General features: G+C 34.2%; 4 protein-coding genes across 9 annotated transcripts; 2 read left to right on the top strand and 2 right to left on the bottom strand.

Annotated features, from left to right (window-relative positions):
* Window positions 1-57: 57 nt before the first annotated feature.
* Window positions 58-13955, top strand: LOC111000214 (E3 ubiquitin-protein ligase MGRN1). 6 transcript variants are annotated; one of them, XM_022269589.2, is made up of 14 exons: window positions 58-261; window positions 490-608; window positions 750-1021; window positions 1234-1421; window positions 1919-2073; window positions 2164-2418; window positions 2789-2926; window positions 3732-3854; window positions 8373-8489; window positions 9222-9461; window positions 10379-10478; window positions 11456-11565; window positions 12459-12528; window positions 12903-13955. In XM_022269589.2, the coding sequence occupies exons 1-14, from the start codon at window positions 174-176 to the stop codon at window positions 13013-13015; spliced, it is 2088 nt and encodes a 695-aa protein (XP_022125281.2). In that variant the 5' UTR covers window positions 58-173; the 3' UTR covers window positions 13016-13955. The 6 variants fall into 6 exon arrangements, 4 of the variants coding, with proteins under 4 accessions (XP_022125281.2, XP_045485148.1, XP_022125280.2 ...); XM_045629192.1 differs by having other exon boundaries at window positions 11417-11565; XM_022269588.2 differs by having other exon boundaries at window positions 10376-10478.
* Window positions 13956-14096: 141 nt separating this feature from the next.
* Window positions 14097-15174, bottom strand: LOC111000200. Its single transcript, XM_022269567.2, has one exon. The coding sequence runs from the start codon at window positions 15012-15014 to the stop codon at window positions 14361-14363; it is 654 nt and encodes a 217-aa protein (XP_022125259.1). The 5' UTR covers window positions 15015-15174; the 3' UTR covers window positions 14097-14360.
* Window positions 15175-15618: 444 nt separating this feature from the next.
* Window positions 15619-18835, top strand: LOC111000224 (josephin-1). Its single transcript, XM_022269600.2, has 4 exons — window positions 15619-15958; window positions 16430-16602; window positions 16768-16948; window positions 17147-18835. Exons 1-4 carry the CDS (start codon window positions 15863-15865, stop codon window positions 17411-17413), a joined length of 717 nt encoding a protein of 238 aa, XP_022125292.2. The 5' UTR covers window positions 15619-15862; the 3' UTR covers window positions 17414-18835.
* Window positions 18836-18983: 148 nt separating this feature from the next.
* Window positions 18984-23316, bottom strand: LOC111000219 (apolipoprotein D-like). Its single transcript, XM_022269594.2, has 4 exons — window positions 23112-23316; window positions 20057-20187; window positions 19459-19661; window positions 18984-19178 (listed from the first exon to the last, which is right to left on the bottom strand). Exons 1-4 carry the CDS (start codon window positions 23244-23246, stop codon window positions 19018-19020), a joined length of 630 nt encoding a protein of 209 aa, XP_022125286.1. The 5' UTR covers window positions 23247-23316; the 3' UTR covers window positions 18984-19017.
* Window positions 23317-23558: the final 242 nt, after the last annotated feature.

Below are 23558 nucleotides of genomic sequence, written 5' to 3'. Positions count from 1 at the left end.
TCAGAGTATTTCATAGTGCTGTGCTATAGTCTGTGGCAATTTGCTTTCTCAAATCTATATTATGTATACCTAGTTGAAAATCAAAATATTTGGTTTTTGTATATTTTACTTCTACCTTAAACTCCATTATTTAGTTTGTATTTTTTATTGCTCTAGGATTTGAAATTATATAAATGGGTGCACTCACTAGCAGACAAAATGCTGGTGTGGAGGAAGCTGATGTTGTATCAAATCATGCATACAAGTATCCACCTAGATCAGGTGAATTTTATTGACCTTACTCTTGTTGGCTTTGCATTATTTACATTAGTACTATTTAATATGTATTTTAGTAATGATGCCAAAATACTTTAAGACTTATTACGACATAAATTGTTTTAAATATATGTATATACAATATGACACGACTGCTAAAGTTATTGCTTAATTAGTTTAATAATTATTATTGTATTTCATGTATAAAGGTTTTCCGTGTTATTTTATTATTAGGAAATTATTTTGGAAGCCACTTCATAATGGGAGGTGAAAGATTTGATACTCCACAACCAGAAGCTTATTTATTTGGTGAGAATGCTGACCTCAACTTCCTTGGTAGCAGACCTACACCTGTGAGTATTACATTGGAATCAATTAATAGTTATAAAAACAGCATTATTTTAGGATGTTTAAATTAATTTTGTTTTATGTTTAAATAAAACATGTAATTGAAGATAGAACTCATAATATAAAAATAAATTCCATATTTTTAGTTTCCATACCCACCACCTCAATCTAATGAGCCAACCAAAACCCTAAGGAGCTTAATCAATATCCGTAAGGAGTCATTACGCTTTGTTCGCTGCCCTGAACCATTGGGAAAATTGAGTGAGACCAATAAAATTGGAGATGGCCCTGTCAAAACTGTTGATAATAATGGCAAGGGCACTTATTACAATATTGAATTTACATTTGACTGTGATGTCAGATGTGCTATTACAGTGTTCTACTTTTGCACTGAAGAAGTTACACCAACTGGTATTGTGTATGTAATAATTAATATAATTCTTGGAGTCAGGCTTTTTAAGCTTCGTGCCCACCTAAACAACTATTTAATTTTTTTACTCCATTAAGAATAAACTATTAATTGAATGTAATTATGTTAAAAACCTAATACAGAAAATTAATAACTTCTTGGCGTTTATACATTATTATATTTTATTATTATTTTATACCATGCTACTTTGTACTTTATAGACACTACCCTCGGGATTCATCAATGTCTTCCCAGACTTACCATTACAAGAAGGGAGCCAATCAGCAGTTTTGTCAAATCTCTCATGTGTTTGATCCATCAAAATATCCAGAAGAAGATCTTGTATACAATGCTGACCGTGAAATTATTCCCATTGCAATTTATTGTGTTGTAGATGAGGGGCAAGATGGTGAGTTATAGTTACTCCAAAGTGCTGGCATACTTTAATTGTCTATATTTTTGCTCACATTTAATTGTAAAACTGACATAGGTCAGAAGCACAACATGGCTGTACCCTTGGGACTAAATATTTATATTTCTTTCACAAAGTATTCTCTCAGCCTACACCCTCTGTCTTCTTTGCTGATGAGCACGGATGCCTACAGGTTCAAATTTAATGACGTGGAATAAGTGATACCTTGATGATCTTATGTTACAAAATATGTAAACATTATATTTTATTAAAGACCTATAGAAGAGTGATGAAATATTGGGAGATGATTTATAAACTATTAAGTCCCCTCAAAATGTAAACAAAATTTGACAAAGAGATTAAACTATATCATAATTAAAAGAGAATGAATGAATGGTTTAGTGTTTCTGAGTTTCTTTTACATATTTCCATGATGTTTAAATTTTCTTATTATGCTATAATTTCTTAATAATCTTAATGTTGACATTTTTCAGAAATTAGACAATCTCACACAACTATTGCTATAGTAGAGAAGCACTTAGATGGAACGTATGTTTTGAAAGCTTTAAAGCAAAAATTGTTCGTTGACGGATTGTGTTATCTGTTACAAGAGATATATGGTATAGAGAATAAAAATCTTGATTCAAAGGTATGCTATGGAATGCTTCCTGATCTGAAGGAAAATACTGTACCTATTTTGATGAAATTCGAATGTTACAAATAATATTTTATCTTTCAGCCCACCTCAGATGAGGAAACCGAAGATGGTGGGTCTGAATGTGTTATCTGTATGTGCGATGTCCGTGACACACTGATACTGCCCTGTCGGCATCTTTGTTTATGCAACTCATGTGCGGATTCCCTCCGTTACCAGGCCAATAACTGTCCAATATGCAGAGCTCCGTTTAGGGCTCTGTTGCAAATAAGAGCCCTTCAGAAGATTTCAGCTTCGCCGACGTCACCTGCCTTGTTGCCCGCTGCCAGTCCACCAGATGTAAGATGACTTATTTAAAAAAAAAAATTGTTAGCAAAAAAATTATTTACGGTGAACATTTTGAAATTTGGCATTTTTTTAAAGGTTATTTTAGATCATACCAGTTAATAAATTAATGTTAGCGTCGTTACTCTATAACTTTCAATAGCGACATATACCTAGACATGTTAGTATGCATATCCAATTTGCATAGTATGCATTATCTCAATATCTGTAGCGCAACCGTGGGAACGCGCGGTAGGAATCTTATTTTTGTGATCGGGATAACTAGAGTGTCCATGGGCGGCGGTATCACTTAACATCAGGTGAGCCTCCTGCCCGTTTGCCCCCAGTTCTATAAAAAAAAAACTAATGTTGTGTAAAAAAATAGGGCAGCATGGAGAATATCCCAGCAGGTTATGAGCCGGTCTCCCTCATTGAGGCCTTGAACGGACCTCGAGCCCGTGTGGCCCCCCTCGCCCCGCCCGCCCCGGCCATCGCCAGCCCCGACACGGACACCGCGTCGCAGGTACGTTGACTTTGACCCCCTACAGGGCGGACAGATTTTTATGCCTGTGGTTTAATTATAACGACTTTATATTGAATCATAATACTGTAATTATTTTTAATATTACAGCGGTGAATAGAAAGTTTTAAAATTTTATCTAATTTATAAAATTCTCATGTCACAATGTTTGTTCCTATACTCCTCCGAAACGGCTCGACCGTCTGTTAGGACATTTTTTATCCATATTTAGTAAGACAGAATCGGCAACTATCTTTCAAACCTCTAAGTGATAACAGGTGTCCACTCAAATTTTTATTTTATTTTTAGACAAAAAAATGATGCAGCATACAAAAATACATATATAACCCTTAATTTGCATCTACCCCTTACGATCAACCCCTATATTTTATTTGTTAGCTAAGAACTTATAACTTGAATTCTGACAGAGAAAAATCACAGAAAACCCTAAAAAGTTTTCATTCCGGAAAACCGAACAGATGGGGTAGCATAGCAAAATGTTCCTTGTTGGTATACGCGGGGGTAGTTAGTGTACTATTAAGTTCTGTCTACCATCTGATATAATATCTGGTCTTACCTAGTCTATAGGTACATATTTCAAGTAGTTAGTTCCCTCTGTTTTGGTTAGAAGACATTTTTTTTATTCCAAACCAGCTGCCGTCGCGAACTTCGTTTCGCCCTAATAATATTATTTTCCAATTTCGCTCCATAAAAACCTTCCACAGAGCAAAGAATAAATTTTAAAAAAATACTGGAATTTGTCAAAGCGCTGATTTTTGTCCCAATTTTCCGAAATGAAATATTTCAGGCCGCGGAGGTGTTAAACCGTTGCGTAGTTGAACGTAGCTCTTCAACTAGTTTGGGAAGTCGACGCAGTAGCTGTCGAGATGAAAAGAGAGATAGGCTCGCCCAACATCCACTTACACCTGAGGTAAGATTTTATACACAAAACATTTTTTTTTGTACATAAATTACAATTACCATTAATCTAGGTATCACCTAATGTTATCATCAATTACAATTAACATATGCTTTGAAATTTCGGCACAAATTTCTTAACCAAGATTTTTATTCGTGATTACCGTTTTCCTAGTGGCTTTAAGTTGCGAATCTCAGTCCTGGGGTGTAGGTTCGATCCCCGACTGTGCACCAATGGACTGTCTATGTTCGCATTTAAGACTCGCTCCTACAATGAAGGTGTCTTCACATATAATTATTTAACTAATGTATGCAAATATTGTAAATCCTTTTTTAATAGAGTAAGTGTGGCCCTTGCCTATTATTATCGAAACCTTTTGGAAGAGGCAACTAGAATCATCTTTATATTTTATTTTTTATTTGACGTTCAAAGGTGGTCTAATGGGAATACCTAAAGGATTTGATTTGTAGGAAAACATTGGAACTCAAATAGTCGACCGAGTGTGCGATATTTGAGTCCCAGATCTATAAGGTTGTTAACCGTTTTTTTAAAGTAATGTAAAAAATATATTTTCTTTACTTAAATGCTGCATTTGTCTATTTATATATTTTATATAAAATAGATGAAATATTCAGTTGCAAAAAAATATCTCGAAACAGGTTGAAATTATCCTTTACAATACTCCAAAACATATATTTAATACAAAATATTCTAAAAAAGTATTGTACAATTTTATTTTTGTTTCTTTACTTTAGCGAATATAATTGCAGAGAAATTAATATTTATATGAAAATAGTGTATTAAAAAAAATGCGAGAGTGTTTTGTGTACACTTACCTAACGTCAATTTATCATTTATATTGTTACGAAGACGGGTCAACTGCAATGTTTTTAGATTTTTCCACTTCTTAGAGAACTTTTCAGCAGGCTGAAATATGATTTATGACCGTTTCAGGAGAGATAGAGACATATTAGAAAATCAAAATTTACATAATGTTGCCGTAGTTTTCAGGAGGCTGAAACATTTTTTCAGTCGGTTTCAGAACACGTATAGACGAATGGTACACTTTTCAGCAGACCCGTTTTCAGGCGTTTTCAGGCCTGGTTATACCCCTTTGATGATGGAATATTCTAGAACGAATTTTCTAGGACAAGCACTGTTTGATACGCGAAAGAGAGAAAAGTTAAGAACCTTCTCGAACCTAGACCGAGAATTCTAGAACGCCGTACGACAAGCACGTAGCAGTGTGCGAAAGAGATAGCAAGTACGCGCGTTCTAGAATTAGGCGATCGCTACTCAGTAGCGCTCCCGCCTAGAAAGTTCTCGTAAACATCGGAAACATCGTTCGAGATTCTTCCCAGGGATATATAAGCGAGCCAAAACGCAACCACTCAGTTCAGTTTTGAATGCGATTCCAAGCGATAAACACCGAAGAGAAAAAGTGCGAATAAGTGCGAACCAGTGATAAAGTACTGAGTGTTTTAAGTGATTAGTGACACTGTTTCATTGTGTGTGTTATTAGTGCTTTTCTGTGCGTAATTTCCAGATATTAGTGTAAACGAATTCCTCGTAGATTTTATTTAAATAAACCCTTGAAGAAATCGACGGCAGTTTCTATCCGATCCCCTAGCTCGTAACATTTTGGTGTCAGAATTGGGGATAGAAAAATGCCAATTACTCCAAGGGAGAGTCAAGAGGAGTTTGTAGCAGAGTCTTCAGCTGCGGAGGGAGTGCAGACCAGGGCACAAGCAGCACGCGACGCAGCCCGGAGACAGAGTTTCGATGCGAACCGCGGGATAGGCGAAAGCAACGATGCTAACATCCTCCTTGCTCTGCGACAAAATATTGAAGAACAGGCACGACGACAAGAGGAACAGGCACGACGACAAGAAGAACAGGCACGACGTCAAGAAGAACAGGCACGACAAATGATGGAAGAACAGGCACGACGACAAGAGGAACAGGCACGACGACAAGAGGAACAGACACGACGTCAAGAAGAACAGGCACGACAAATGATGGAAGAACAGGCACAGGCACGCCGATTGATAGAGGAACAGGCCCGTCACCAGGAAGAACAAGTTCGGCGATTGATGGAGGAACAGGCTCGCCGTCAAGAGGAACAGGCACGCCAAATGGTTGAAGAACAGGCTCAGACACGTCGTATGATGGAGGAACAGGCTCGTCGTATAGGAGTAAAATTAGGAGATCTGAAACAAGAAGTTGATAAAAAAAATTGGAATCTGACGTGGATAGCAAGCTATCGAAACAGGACAAACAGATTCGTGGATTGGAACATGAAATGCAGTGCCTGAAGACCACGGGAGTCGTAACGTCTGTACCACCATCTGGAAATCTAAAAGTGCCTCCCTTTGATCTTCTTGGGGCGCGTACAAGGTACAGTTTGAGACCGTAGTGGAGTCAAACGGGTGGAATGACGATCAAGCTGTCACGGCCCTTATTATGGGACTGCGAGATGAAGCCCTCACCATACTAGACACGAAGACAGGTAAAGTGACGTTGAAGCAACTGCTGGATGCCCTGGAATCACGGTACGGAGATGCACATTTAGAGCACGTCTATAGGGCTCAATTAAAGGATAGGATATAGCAATCAAATGAAAGCTTGCAAAAATGGGGACAAGACGTAGAGAAGCTGGTTAGGAAAGCCTACGCGTCCTCACCAGACGTTGCAGACAAGATGCTGGTTCAAGCTTTCGTCGACGGTATTCGTGACCGTGAAATTCCAGGGCATCCAGCAGTTGCTTCAACGTCACTTTACCTGTCTTCGTATCTAGTATGGTGAGGGCTTCATCTCGCAGTCCCATAATAAGGGCCGTGACAGCTTGATCGTCATTCCACCCGTTTGACTCCACTACGGTCTCAAACTGTACCTTGTACGCGCCCCAAGAAGATCAAAGGGAGGCACTTTTAGATTTCCAGATGGTGGTACAGACGTTACGACTCCCGTGGTCTTCAGGCACTGCATTTCATGTTCCAATCCAAGAATCTGTTTGTCCTGTTTCGATAGCTTGCTATCCACGTCAGATTCCAATTTTTTTTATCAACTTCTTGTTTCAGATCTCCTAATTTTACTCCTATACGACGAGCCTGTTCCTCCATCATACGACGTGTCTGAGCCTGTTCTTCAACCATTTGGCGTGCCTGTTCCTCTTGACGGCGAGCCTGTTCCTCCATCAATCGCCGAACTTGTTCTTCCTGGTGACGGGCCTGTTCCTCTATCAATCGGCGTGCCTGTTCTTCTTGACGTCGTGTCTGTTCCTCTTGTCGTCGTGCCTGTTCCTCTTGTCGTCGTGCCTGTTCTTCCATCATTTGTCGTGCCTGTTCTTCTTGACGTCGTGCCTGTTCTTCTTGTCGTCGTGCCTGTTCCTCTTGTCGTCGTGCCTGTTCTTCAATATTTTGTCGCAGAGCAAGGAGGATGTTAGCATCGTTGCTTTCGCCTATCCCGCGGTTCGCATCGAAACTCTGTCTCCGGGCTGCGTCGCGTGCTGCTTGTGCCCTGGTCTGCACTCCCTCCGCAGCTGAAGACTCTGCTACAAACTCCTCTTGACTCTCCCTTGGAGTAATTGGCATTTTTCTATCCCCAATTCTGACACCAAAATGTTACGAGCTAGGGGATCGGATAGAAACTGCCGTCGATTTCTTCAAGGGTTTATTTAAATAAAATCTACGAGGAATTCGTTTACACTAATATCTGGAAATTACGCACAGAAAAGCACTAATAACACACACAATGAAACAGTGTCACTAATCACTTAAAACACTCAGTACTTTATCACTGGTTCGCACTTATTCGCACTTTTTCTCTTCGGTGTTTATCGCTTGGAATCGCATTCAAAACTGAACTGAGTGGTTGCGTTTTGGCTCGCTTATATATCCCTGGGAAGAATCTCGAACGATGTTTCCGATGTTTACGAGAACTTTCTAGGCGGGAGCGCTACTGAGTAGCGATCGCCTAATTCTAGAACGCGCGTACTTGCTATCTCTTTCGCACACTGCTACGTGCTTGTCGTACGGCGTTCTAGAATTCTCGGTCTAGGTTCGAGAAGGTTCTTAACTTTTCTCTCTTTCGCGTATCAAACAGTGCTTGTCCTAGAAAATTCGTTCTAGAATATTCCTTCATCAAAGGGGTATAACCAGGCCTGAAAACGCCTGAAAACGGGTCTGCTGAAAAGTGTACCATTCGTCTATACGTGTTCTGAAACCGACTGAAAAAATGTTTCAGCCTCCTGAAAACTACGGCAACATTATGTAAATTTTGATTTTCTAATATGTGATTGACCCTCTCCTGAAACGGTCATAAATCATATTAGAAAATATGAATAAATATCATAAAATCACATTATGTTACATCAGAAAACAGCTGTGTTGTATTAATGTAACCACAGCAGTATTAGTATTAGTAATAGCGAATTTTAAGTTTTAGTATAAGTGAATTCTTTGAGAAATATGGTATTTTTCATTGTTATGTATGTGTGTATAAAAAAATACTTTTATATTCCGATCCTAGTTCCGTATGTCAGTGCTACTCGCCCGTGAGCAATCCAAACGCGACGAGAAAGCTGCCAGTCCCCTTCTTCAGAAACACAACAGCACCAGTGTGCCTGACAAACTCTCCAAGAGCAAGGTAAACATACACTTTTAATAACATAAGTGTGTGGGTAGGATAAAATTTTAATCAAATTTCATATAAATCTGATTCAACATTTGGAATCAAAATATCACTTATCACAATTAAATAATAGGGTGATTAAAAAAACTCACCTGATGTTCAGTGGTGCCGCGTTACACAGAGAGATTGCAAATGCGTTGCCGGCCTTTTAAAAATTGGTACGCTCTTTTATTGAAACAACCTAAGTCAAATTGGTTCGTACATACGGACGTCGAGGTGATACGGGTGGAATTTCGTATTCTGCCTCGTCGTCCGATGTACAAATACTATGTAAACCGAATAGATACCGCTACATACTAGTAAATATATTTGTTGATATATTGTTAATAAATGTTAAATTTTTATTGTTCTAATCTAAATTTTGTACAATAACCTTTTAAACGATCAAATTCGCAGCTTAAGTGAGGCTAAATTTCACGTAAAAATATTTTAAAACAATGAATTTTTTTTTAATTACCCGAAAATATTTTGCTGTCTATTAATCTTTTCTCTTCTAAATATATTTATAACAGTATATTACACACGTACGTCTCACAAAAAGTTATTTATAAATGTACATTTAAACAAATATTCCTTTTATATTATAACCAAGGTTTTTGTATTAGTGCTTAAAGAAATAAATAATTATAGAAAACGCCATTTTAAATAGTCTCCTAGTGATCTACTTAATATCAGAATAAATTTCAGACCTCTCTAAACTCCATTCCAACGTCGATCCATCGTTCTGAAGAAGAGAGTTGCTCCTGCTCCGTGGAGGGGCGAAGTGAAATCGGTTCCGGTGATTGTGGGGCAAATTATGGTGAATGTGGAGCCGATTGCGGGGTGGATTGCGGGGAATGTGGGGCGGAAAACGGGGCTGAAGATGGAGGACCAGATAGTGATGCGGAGAGACGGTCGCCGCTTCTTACTCATCTTACGCATAACGGGGTATGTCTTCGTAGTTTTGTTTGCTAGTTGCCTATAAAATATTGTTTTTTAATATGTTAAGTTTGTATAGACCTTAAATAATAGTTAAGTGCATGTGTACAAGGTACATGTCGAAAGTGAAACTTCTTTGTAAATTAATTATTACTAAGGTAAAAGCCCTAATAGAAGCTCTTGTACCAGTATATGATCACTCCATGTTTTTGTATATCTATTATACACTATTTACACACTGTAATGATAATATAAATAAATATAAAATCTTCGTTTACTTCGCAAGACATTATGCGACAGAGTTTCGATCTAAAGTTCTAATAAATGTATGTAAACTACTAAACGAATACATCAACCAATAGCGTGTCTTGTTTCTCGATCTCCCTTTCTCACTCACGCTTAATCGGTCTCAATCGCTCTCTCCCTTTTCTTCGACAAAAACGCTGCACATCTTCGTAACGTTTCATCCGTAAAAAAATCTCATGTGCCTAAAAACAAATTTGTTTATTAAAAAAGTTTTTAACATGATAATTGAAACTAAATTCGATCGCATTGAGAGCCATCTGGCATCGTGATTTTCTATGGTTCATGGTCTATGGAGGCCAAAAATTAAAATTTGTACAATTATTATAAACGAGTTATTTTTAAATAGGAAATATTGTGATTTGTCAAACGAATTGACGGATCTTTCCGCGTTTTTACTAGGACTAGATGACTAGCTGCGTTTTGTCTTTCGTTACATTATAACCGCCGCCCATAGACACTCAATGCCAGGCTTGCGATGTATTTTTCATAATTCTGAAATGCATTTTCACCCTTTTCGGAATATGCTTGCGATTTCTGCTGTGACATACCTTGGTTCACATATTTTGATTGTTATATGTTGAAGAGATAACGCAATTAAACTTAATTAATTTGTATAGCAGATTAAGGCGAACGGCTCTTTGCGTACTCCAAGCTTGGAAGCCATTCGACCTGCTCTCGCGCACATCGACGACACTGATAATGAAGAAAACGAACAACACTGTAAGTACGTTTTATTATATATTGAAGTTTACCACATCATACATAATATCTATATACAAGTTTTCTTATCTAAAATGAAATTGAATACCAGTAATTTTGTTTTTTGTTTAGCATAAAAAAATACAGCAAAACAGTGGATTAGGCATATTTTTCTTGAAAAGCCGGCAACGCACTCGCGAACCCTCTGGTATTGAGATTGTCCATGGGCTGTGGTATCACTTATTATCAGATGGGCCTCTGGTCGATTTGCCCCCTGTTCTATAATATCTTAAAAATTGATCAGCTCACTACCGAATATATTTAGGTCAGGATAATTACTGCATTACAATTGAAGCGGTTTATTCAATAGTAAATACTAAGTAATTGAAGTGTATTTCGCATATTCATTACTCTATGCAAATTGTGTTTTGTTATTATCTGTGGGAATTCAGATGGGACTACTAAAGTCAGGAAAGAATCAGCCTATTGGCTTCAGTGTGCGACCCTCACCCCTTAGGTCGTAGGTTCGATCCCCAGCATCAATGGTTTTCCTTTTTTAATCCTTTTTTGAACGGTTAAGGAAAACATCGCGAGGAAATCAGCGTGCCTTAGACCCAAAAACTGCCAAAAAAATGTAATAAATCAGTATTGATTTCATATTACAAGATACACAACGAAGATATTTGTGTATCCTTTGCGTAGTTTTTGTCTGAGACTATATGAATTTAATGCATTCAATATGGTAAAACTATGTACTGATAAAAATTAAACTCGTCTTTCTTGATGTAAAATCATTACAAATTTAAAAAACTACTACACAAATAGAGTAACTTTGTGAATAAACGTAATTATTTTAGATATAGATTAGTTAATAAGAAATTAACCAGCCGATTAGACCGAGTAAAATAGATGTTAAGTACACAAGACACAGATCTGTAAGATGGTTTGACATGATATAGTTGATCAAAAGCCTCTAACAAGTTGTTATGGGCACACAGCGGACCCTCTCCATAGAGACGTGGAGTCGCCGGGTGTGGCCGAAGACTCGGACTATTTCACGCCGGAAGATACTAACACCACGATACTGACTGTCCCCAAGCCTAACGCAGTAAGTCGGCGCGGGGTTGTTTCGAAGGGTAGCGATCTGTGCACACATTTTTTCAAACGGCAGTCGTCGCATTGTCAATGACAAGACTATACAATGAAAATAGTTTTTATATATTTGTGACATTATAGACATGTTATTTCAACACGTTTTAGATATGTTCTGTAATAAGCATAGGTAATAGATCGTATTCTGTTGTTTTTGAAATAATGTAATTTCCATTATCAATACTGAACCCGAATCTGTATTTAAATTTATTAATATTTATTCGATAGACGTTATATCACAATAGTAGACAGTCAGTAACATGAACGCTCTCGATTGTTTGGAGAGTTGCCCGATCATAGTGGCGATGATGGATGATGCCATCATGGCCCATTGTGAAGAGTAATATGTATTGAAACAAATAATTTTCTACTTTACTCAGTTGACTTCATCTAAATTTAACCAAAAAGTGATAGTATATAAATCTAGTTTTGATCGATGCATTCTTGTCGATATGCGAAGACGTTTATTTTGATCTCTACACCGGTGTTATTTCATAAGCAAATACAATTTTTCTTTCCAAGGTTTCTAGAGCTTTTTCTTGCGTGCAATGATTGTTACACTTCAAAAATCACAAACAACCACGCGCTCAAACGATGCAGTGTTGCCAGTGTGTACGGCATTTCTTGTTATCTTGTAAAATTTTAACAGAATTCTGGCAACACTGCAGCGTTAGTAGAGTCGTAGCTGTGACGTCAGTCAATTGCTTCATCGCCGTTCCATTCTTTTTGTTTGGGTTTTGTGTGTGTTTATTTTTTAGCTTTATGTAACTAGTCTCGCATCATTTCGTTTTTTAATATCTGTGCGATGTATTGTTAATTATCTGTGGTGTAAAGTTCGTTTTGTTTCAGGATGTAGGTAATAAGATCGAATGCGCGCCGCAACGTTGGGCTTTGCCGCATCATGTTACGTCGTTGCCTGGTATGTATAAAATGTCACCATGTTTTGTAAACGAATTGAGGACGTTAGTTTCTTAAAAAACTTCACTTTACAATTTTAAGAAGGGTTCAATGTGTATAGTCTATGGTATATTGATTCTTTTTCGCGCGTTTAGCGCCGTTGATGGGCTTTACTAGTGACTATATATCTTTTTGGTTTCACACTAAAAACTAAATATATCATATCAAGTAAAGTACAATATAAAATCGAGCTTGGTAAAACTCAAGTGCAACACTTTCACAGATTATTAAAGCATCTGGCTGAAGGACTAGTATCTTTATTGTCATTATATAAAAAAAACTGCTCAAGTATTAGTAAAGGTTATTTCTAAATGTAATTCACCTATGTTTGTATAGGTACGCCGTTATCGCAGTCTAGCGTGCGTTCGTCGGGCGATTCTTACAGTTCCACGTCTTCCACTCGTCAACTTCTCGCAACTGCTCCACTCACAGCTGATACTCCTTGTTAAATTTATGTCACTTCATTAGTGTGGTAACATAAATATTTTTATTGTCTATTTTTGCTAATGTGCGAAAGATTTTCATAATCGATTTTGTAATTCCTCAAATTCCTACAAACAAATTTACACGTATTTGTCTCTTTATCTGTGGTGTAAAAAGCTGTTAAACATACAACAGATATTTGTATTAAGTTGTTTATTTATATTACTTGCAAATAGATTTTATTTCTATTGCCGAGAACCAAGGATATAGAAACGTAGCGAAATTCTACGCGAAATAGGAAACTCTAGATAACGGAGTAATTAAATAAGTATTCAAGAAAATAAAATGTGGTAATTGGCCACAAAATAATTAAATATTAGAAATGATTAGGTATATGTTATATTTGTTAAGCAAATAACTTGTGATCTAAAATCAACTCAATCCCTTGTCGATATATTTTACTAGAATAATTATAAATAATAAGAATATCTTATACTATAACATTATTAACTTTACTATAACTATGAACATATGTTTTAATTATTCAAATATAAAATTTTATATTTATAAGTGATCAGGCTGCTATAGATAATATGATAATATTGATGCCTTTTGTGTTATAAAAACAGGTTTATGCTTTTTAAAAGTAGTATAGCGGGTAGGTGCCAAATATTTTTTGTCAGTCAATCATGTAAAGAATTAGTATATCCTCTGACTAATCCTAATTTAAATAGCTAATAAGTTTGATTTGACTGTATGTCTGTATTTTCTGGAATTGTTAATAAAATAATTTCAATAGCATGCAACCTGAGTGTAGCTTATTAATTATTATTTCAGTGCATATTTAGTAATATTATATTCAACTGGTTGAAACTAATATTACTAAATGTAATATGTAGTAAGTTGACTAAATAACATTCCTGGAATCTCTATATTTTTCCTGTGTATTAAAAATAAATACTATGTATGCATACCATGTGTTTTTTTTTACATATTCATTTTGCATTTAGGTTAATAGTTGGGGTGTACAGGAAAATAATGAAAAAAGTAATTCAGTTTTGAATATTTATTAATATTCTTATAGTAAGGCATTAAATTTAATTATTTATATATATTTTATGTACAATTCTGTTTTATATAATATTTTTCTATGTAAAGCCCAGCTGAAACTGTTATTAATATTAGTCAAACATCAAAAGATGACCAAATCTGAGACAAAATTTGTGAGTGTGTACTCTACATAAATGCATAAGGTTTATATATTTTAACCTGAGGTTATTATTATATTCTTAAAAAATATATATAATATAGTGTACAATGTATAAAATAGGATAAAAGCCATAAACACAAAATTAAAATAGGATTGTATAACTAACTCTGGTTAGAATCTGTGTATCTCTCTATACATGTGTTATTTATGTTTACGGAGCTAGCTTTTTTCATAGCTTGTCTACGAGCAGCATACGCAGACATTCTTGCTAGTCTTGCTTCTCTCTGTTCTGTAGTTTCATTGGCAAGTCTTTTTGCTGCATAAGCTGACATCCTTGCAAGCCTTCTTGCTCTTTGCTCACTTGACTCAGTAGCAAGTCGTTTAGCAGCATAATCTGACATACGTTTAAGTCGAGCCGCACGTTGCTCAGGCGTTTCGTTAGCTAATCGTCGTGCTGCGTATGCTGACATCTTAGCCAGACGAGCGGCTCGTTCTTCAGCTGTCTCGTTTTTAGGACCAGACAATCGTCTACTGACGTGACCTGCTCGTGAGTGTTGCACTTCTAACATTTCTAATGGGTCCGTCACATCTGCACTATCATCTGTGTCGTAGTTTTGCATTTCATTTTCATCTTCTACTTCCTTTTTAATATGAGTTAAATTATTTGTATCGTCACCTAATGAAAAATTATTCGTGCTCATCGTCTTTACAATACTTAATTGATCAGATTTTAACTTAGAAACCCATTTATTTTCAGACTTCGATAAAACCATTTTCTTCCAAGCACAATCGGAACCGCTGTGGTCTTCACCCATACTGATTGTTCACCGATAGCGGTATCCAAAGAATCATTGTTTAAAAACACAAAACTTGGGATTGAAATAAAAGTTTTTTTGAAGAAAATATTCAAAAAACGTAAAAACAAAACGAACACTCCATTCTCCAATATCAAACTACAGAGTACAGACTCGGAATAAAAAGACTATACTTGGTTTTGTAATTTGACATTGGCATTGGTTAGTTGAGTAAAGCGCTACGGATGTTGATAATGGGATACTTTCTTCTGTGGTTTGGTCGATGATGTGAATCAGTTATTTGAACCTGTAGTTATTGCTACACCCTCCCTCGCGAGGGGGATGTTTATACCCGTACGGGGTATGTGCCCCCTTCGGGTGGTGTTTTTGTTCGCACACGGTGGTACGGGGGCGGTCTGTATAGCCCTTGGTGGGGGCTGCTTCGCGCGAGGAGGCATAGGCTCGACTCGCTGAGTTGTTTGAACGTTGAACTATTAGCCATAATATAAAAAAATCGTTTTCTGAAACTTACCCGATCTATATCATTTAGTCAACTTCTATTTATAAGTTTATACTTTGTATTAATAAAGTGGTCTACTTACAAAGGTGTAACCTTAATCTTCAATAAGTCTGTGGAGCTTTTTGAACATATTGTTCTGTGCACTATCGCCTTCAAATGTGAAAAGAAAATAGTTCATATTTTTACACAAAAATCAAAATTTCAGTTTGTTTAGTCAAGTCGGTGATAATACTCTATTATTGGATGGATAAAGCAATTTTTTAGTAATTCAAAAAGGCAGCTCTTGAACACACACAAGTAAACATCATCATGAACTCTGTTAAGACTCTATTCTAATAAGAAACATTAAATGGTGATAAACGAAATGAATTCAAAACCACAAATATACCATGAAAAACAAGTAAAAGAGCTTTGTGCATTGCATGCTCTAAACAATTTGTTTCAGGTGAGTGTATCTTAATTATTCTAAGGGTTTGGGTAATATTTTTTTAAGATCTTTTGAAAACAGGTGTTTGTATTGCATTTAATATAAACGAGATTTCACTGTGACTATAGATAATTAATTGCTCGTTATTGTTAATTAATTTGACATTAAAGAATATATATACATATATATTTTTCTATAATACATATATATATATATATTCTATACATTCTATATATATATATATATCTATAAATACAGGTACATATATTATATATTCTTACACATATATTATACGCTTGCTTTTGAAGGAAGCACTGGCAACCTTATATTTAAAATTGTTCTCAAATTTACCCTTTCTGCCCCTCTTTATATTTAAAAAAATATTATATTTACCTTATCTATTCAATATATAATCAAACTTATTTTAGTTAATGGAGTTTTTGGAGTATTTGGAGTTTTTCATTAATCTCCTTCTAAAATTGATTACAGACACCGAACACATTTTCAAAATCTGATTTAGATACAATATGTAGAAGTTTATCACCAAATGTATGGATTAATCCACACAGATCAATGCTTGGTTTTGGAAATTATGATATAAATGTCATAATGGCAGCACTCCAGAAGCAAGGATGTGAAGCGATATGGTTTGATAAAAGAAAGTATGTATATTTCAAATATTACACAATATTCTCTGAATACTTAATATGATTGGTTGTATTTTTTTTTCATCTTTACCTATTAAAAAAAATATTCTTGTGAATTATAAAATATTTCTTTTTCATTACTGTAATGGAATGGTTATGGATGAAATTAAATGATTTCAGGGATCCAGGTTGTTTAGATCTTTCAAATATCTGTGGCTTCATTTTAAATGTTCCATCAGACTATAAGTTAGGATTTGTTATGTTACCAATTAGGAGAAGACATTGGATTACAATACGGCAGATTCAGGGAAACTTTTATAACCTGGATTCCAAGTTAGATTCACCTCAGCTTATTGGTAGGGTAAGTCCCTTTCACATAATATAAGTACATATTAAATAACTATACTACAAATATAAATTTCTGTATTAGTGTAGTGCAAAAGTATGATAAAATACCCTACGTATTCTTATCCCTTCCATGATTGATGTTCATAATCTTCCGTACCTCCTATAGAGGAACAAAAAGAGATCAAAAATAATTTCGTAATTTTTTTAACAGGGCAGTGACCTAATATCTTACCTGAAAGAGCAACTTGATTGTAAAGAGAAAGAACTGTTTGTGGTTGTGAGTCAAGAAGTAGAAGAAAAACAGCTCTGGATGCACCAATGCACAATTAATAATGTTCAAGAGTCGCTCATAAAGGAGCCACTAATAAACTGCCACAGTATTGACAGTATTAACTCTGAAAATGATTATAGAAATAGAGACGTTGAAGTTCTCAGATTAAATGAAGTAAGAAACTGTATTACCGAGAATAGTTTTTAATATGTAAATTTGTGATGTGTCATAATATTTCTACATTCTGTTCTTCTTTGTATGCTGAACTCAGTCTATTAGTTTTAAAATTGCTCAATTTTTCTAGTTTTTAAACCAGTTCCCAATAGTATTTATTTAAAAACAAATCGGATATCAGGAACTGGTGGTTGGAGCATTAGTTTTTTTATTATATTTAATTCTTTGGGTATGTTTTATCACAATTTTTATTATTAACCATTATTTATTGATAACTTATTATTTTACTGATTGTTAACTTTGTTCTATTTATTGTTTTATTTCAATTTTGTTATGTATGGAAGGTCTTATGTTAAGCAATATACGGCCTAATCATAATAATTAAGGTTTATAATAAACATTTAAGCTCAATGACCAAATTCTCGTATTTATAATACTAGGTAATAATGGGAGTGTAAATTTGTATGTATAATATTAAATTGCTCGTTTTTCTCTCATATATAGACATTTGTTTAAACAAAATTTATCACACCTTTAATATAAATAATAATAATTTTCTTAAATAAAAATATCTGACTAAATCATTTTACACTCCATAGTATTTATGCTATCACGTAGATTTTTTATAAATTGTTAGTTCTAAGTGAATTCTCGTGAGTGTTCTTATTTATATGAATTTTTCGGGTGCATTAATAATAAATGGTCATTAAGTGTTTTAAAATGTAAAAGAAATTCTTTAACAAAAGCATCATTGTACAGTTTCAATGTTTTTTTAAATACATATTAATCTGTAATATGCAGATTGACAAAAATAATTTGAATATTTATTTTTGAAGGTTTTGATCTCTATAGTCGTAAAGTAGAAGGTCTGTGCTATGAACTTTAAATTAAACATTTGTGAAAACAGTTGTTTCAAGATATTCAATTTATTTACTTTTGTAGTTAGAGCATGAACATTGTCTTCCATTCCTTGTAAAGAAATTAACACATAGAATGTATGACAAACTTATATTTTTAATATATAGAGTTTTTATTTTTTGCTATTCTTATATCATTTTAAATAGTACACAAAACTTTCTGTTTCATATATTGCAGATTTAATAAAGCAAGTAACATTATTTTCAAAGTTTTAATGTTCATGGTATATAATTTACTTAGGTGAATTAATATTATTATGTATTTAATAATTATTTATAATATATTTTTTATTTCATAACAAGTTACTAGAAGAATAATTATTGTTTTTAAACTACGCGAACGTTATTCATTTTTATTTATTTTATATTCTTAACCAAATTATTAGTACCTAACAATACAGCATGTAAGCTACACATCTTGTATTAGTTTCAAATTGAAAGTGAAACATCATAGTTCATGTTACCTGAAGTTTATTGCATTTTTATACAATGCTTTTAACTTGCTATATTTGTTGTAAATAAATATTTTTACAGAATACATTTTCGTTTCCTTTAAACAAAATAATTAATTAAATATATAGAAACCAAAGCCGAAGCAATATTGTTGCGTCATTTGTTTATGTTAAAAACTTATCTGTGAATCTGTTGTCTGAAATTAAGTGATGTTTTTAAATTTAAAAAAAAAGTTATGGTAAAAAAGAAAAATAATTTATGTAAGGTTTACGTATATTGTGTGTCACTGTAAGGTACACTGGTACAATTGTTATTCTTAGAGATAATAAGTCGATCGGGGTCTAGGTTCAGTTCTTGCATGATAGCGTAAATCTGGGCACGAAGAGTAGCGTCGATTTCGCGTTCCCGGCCTAACACCCATATGCGATCTGTAAAAAACAAACAATTAAAACATGACTGTGATTAAAATTAATACTGCATTCTTCATAGTTGCTGTGTTCATTTGTCTTTTAATACTCAAGTTTACGCAGAGTTCTCGAGTTTCTTTTAGTTTTATAGGCACAAAAGACTGATCTGACTGATAGTTTAGGTGTTACGGGACAATCACGTGCGTACAAAATCCAACATGGCGACGTAAATTGTAAAAAAACGCCTGATAAAAATTTATTGTAAATCAAATTTCTACAGATGTAATAAATTACTCCTTACCTGAATGTGCAATGCTATAATTGGTGCAGGACCAAATGAGTGCGAAATTATCGTAATCTGTAAATAATACATTGTATTGTCCGGCGCCTGGTAACATACGTCCAATTACGTATGGCATCCGATTATTGAGTTTATAACGGAAGGCAGAGGAACCAGTGTGACTTGGAATTCCAAGTCCATAAGATGTTGATGGGTTTCCAGTCCTGTAATTATACGCAGTGACATTAATTATAATAATTTGAAAGATTTGATATAAAGATACTTTAACTGACATCAATAATGAGCTATGCAAGAAGCTAGCTATGAAAAGCAAGAAGTCTATAAAATGCCGAAAGTAGAGATGCACACATTGCAAAGCAAAGACTGACTGAAAAGGAACCATGGCCGGCCAAAACAGACCTGGTAACAAAGAATCATTGCAGAGGCGAAAGAAGCTGGAATGACGTGGAGTGAAATTAAGAGATCTGCCCAGAAGGAATAATGCTGGTTTTCTACGCTGGATGTCGTCTTCTCCACTTGGGGGTCTTTAAGTAAAGCAAGTCAGTTGCTTTTGTAGGATGGGTGGCTTAAAAACAATTATCTTAATAACTTTACCTACCATCTGTTAGTGGTGTGTACATTGATGACGAAGTACCCCCTCTCGTTGATACTGGTGTGTATTTCTGTGCAACTTGCCGCGATCTCTATTAAATGAAAAGATCTCTCCACCTCGTACCACGTTCCTGACATCTGGAAAAAGAGTCGCACTATTGTAGTGAACTATCTCCCTAGACCAAATTGTGGAGAATAATTAATTGATGTGTTAATTAAGCATCAAACCGTAATAAATCAATATAATAAATGATATTTAAAAATAGGTGCAAAGTTCAGCGGCATTTTGATTTGCCTTATTTTTTTTATGACCTCTTTGGTTGTTAATCTACTCTCTTCTATTTCTCTCTCTCTATTGCGATGTCTCAGTCATGCACCATGCTGCTTTCCATTGCTCTTTGGCATTTTCTTAACTTTAAAATATCCTTCTGAGATAATGGCGTATGTGAATATTGAATATTGAACAATATTGAAGTAAAATTGAGGTACTTAATATTTCTTGGTCTTGCGCTGGTGATAATAAATAAACATATTGTATTTAATCCTCTTAGTGTTAAATACAGTTCAGTGAGGTTTATATAAGATGAATTAAACATGAATTATGAATGGAGGTGTGTCCGGTCGACAAACAACTACTACGTCTGCCCTTTGCCCTCAAAACAGGTGAGCGCTTACAACAAAACAACACCTTCACAAAACGTACTAATTTAACCAATGTCTATTATAATATATTGTATTGAAATAAAATGGGCTGTTTCTCTCTATAGATTTTAATTACGTAGCGTCTTCAAGTGACTTAGACTTAAGTGCAGTTGCAGCTCCTTACAACCATTGTGTAAAAGAACTTGGCAATTAAAAAAAAAGAGTGGCGAAGACTTTATAGAGAACTGGCCGCTATATGAGTTTTACTTATTTATGAAACTATATTACTATTTTTACGGTAAAACTTAATCGTGCTAAATGGATAGAGATACTTTACATAAGTACCTACATTTTAGATTATTCAAAATGTATAAAATTAAGATGATACTATGTATCTGATTTTTAATACGTATGTATAATTGCCTAATCAAATACTTATAGTTAATATTAAGTAAACTGTGTTACTTCCAGAACAAAGGAGTATGTATTTTGTTAGCAGTAGCATTTTTATAGTTCTGTTATCTGTACTATATTTACACTAAAACAATCGTTGTGGTCAATATTAGGTAATTAAAAAACGAAGTTCATTGACCAAATTCAAGCAACGACCAAATTCTACATACTGTAACAATTGAATTTAAAAACAAAATAAATTAATATTCGTCACTCACGGGGCAAAATGCACTACAACAATTTAACATTTTTGCAAACAATTTAAAAATACGTCAAAGAGAGAGTTTATTTAAAATGATATTATTTAACATTATTATTATATAATTAAGATGTAACATTATAAAACCGGGTTTATTAGAATTTTACATTGGAATTATTAAATTTAAGTACCGGAAAAAAATTGTTTCCGGGTAAAAGACACAATATTATCTACAGGAACAATCATACCGAAATTTGTTGTATATTTATGTATTGTATACATAAACTTAAATAAAAAACAAGTTGGTGTGGTTGAACCACAAACTGTAACACAGTTTTTCTGTCCACCAGGACTTTGAACATATATTAATAATTAAATTTTATACTCAGGACAGTGACATAATATACACTATATCATTGTAACCATTATTGTTGAGCACATACTGCAATAGTTTATTTATCTTGCTTATAAGACATTCATTTCATTGGCGATGGCGAGGTTTTTTTAAAATTCGGTTTAGAATTTGGAATTCGCCACCGACACTAGACTCAATTTTTCAATTTCAAAAATTCTTTAATATGTTCAACAACAATTAAAACTGCTACATGTCCAGTGTACATTAATTTCTTGGAATGTAACAAACTTATAACTAAAGACGTTTTTTAAAAGCCGTATTGCTCTTTTTAAAAACTTATAAAAAAACAGATAAAAACTAAAGTTATAATTTTTCATTAATAATGAGTTAAACTGGGAACTATGCAATCTTTAGATGAGATTTGCATTTTTGACACTTTGAACTGGGAACAAAGATATATACTCTATAGACGTGTAATGTATATTAATATAGGTACATTACACGTCTATATATGCCAGGGAATAAGAACTGAGGGCTCATTTGATCAGCATGCCTTTTATATTAGAATATTATGAATAATTACGAATTCATTTGAACTCTGATACTGCAGTTGATTACGAAGATATAATTAAAACCACGTTCTACGTATTTTTTATTCAGGTAGTTGGTTGTGTATGTATGTTTTAAATATATTTTTATTATTATATGACTCATGATATAAACTATACGTGAATTGATTTTAGTGTAACACGTTTTACTCCACTTAGGCGCTTAGTTAATATTAATTGGATGTAAATACACCGTTGACTGCACGACGAAGGGTTAAGGTTAATAACAAATGTTTATAATTATTTTTTAATGGCGTGCAATTTAATATTTTCCTCATACAAATGCATTTCTTTTAAATTATTGCTACTAATGAGTGAATATTTTTCTTTTCCGGGAAATTAACACATGCATTCCCTTATACTACGAAAATCAACGTCGTAACATATTTGTAATGGCGACATTTCTTGCCAGTCCTTCTTGCCCGCTCTACGCCGCTCTCTATGGTAAACGTAAATTTACAATCAATTTAATATATTTTATATTGAGGTTCATACATATACTTGTTTACCTAAATAAATAAAGAACAAGCTTTAGACTAGTCTTGTAGAAAATTAACTACAAGACTAACTTTCCTATAGAAGTTTTTAAACTACTGAATGGATTTAAAACTTTATTTGATAATCTAGAACTACTAATCTGAAAGAACGCGTCAAAAACGGTATTTGAATCAATATTTACAATGTCTACCTATAAACGTAAACAGTATTCGATTGTTATGAAACTTTTAAAAATTCCATAAATATTTTTCTTTAAAAACGTAGAAAAGGTTGCCTTTGAAGTATGCTGATATAAAACTTTACTTACCCTTGTCATATCGAAATTCGGGAACTGTGGGTATATCGGACATTTTCCCATGCCCGTACTAATAACAGCTTTAATAATTGTACAGAACAAGATAAAATACAGTCGAGTCGCACCGGTCACTCGGAAGTCCCCCATTTCACTGCACTACGTATGTGTTTAAACGATTGCCGCCGTAGTCAGCTTCATACTGACGTTTCAGTCGAAACGTTCAATGCTTCACATACGGAAAAACTTCGGTAACAAATGCTAATTTGAATTTAGTAATAATTAAACATTCATATTTGTGCCGTAAAAGTTGTCTGTAATGACTATTTATTTTATTTTTTACAGAATATTTCAGGTTTATAAAAAAAAAGTATTGGGTTACAATATACTGATTGTCTTTCTCTGTCAAATTGGGTTAACGCTTACATGAATAGAGACAGCAAAAAATATCGACTGATTTGA

The sequence above is a fragment of the Pieris rapae genome, chromosome 8, assembly GCF_905147795.1.
Source record: "Pieris rapae chromosome 8, ilPieRapa1.1, whole genome shotgun sequence".
NCBI lineage: Eukaryota > Metazoa > Arthropoda > Insecta > Lepidoptera > Pieridae > Pieris > Pieris rapae.
The sequence above is the reverse complement of the archived record's forward strand: the minus strand, read 5'-3'. Positions and strand labels throughout refer to the sequence as shown.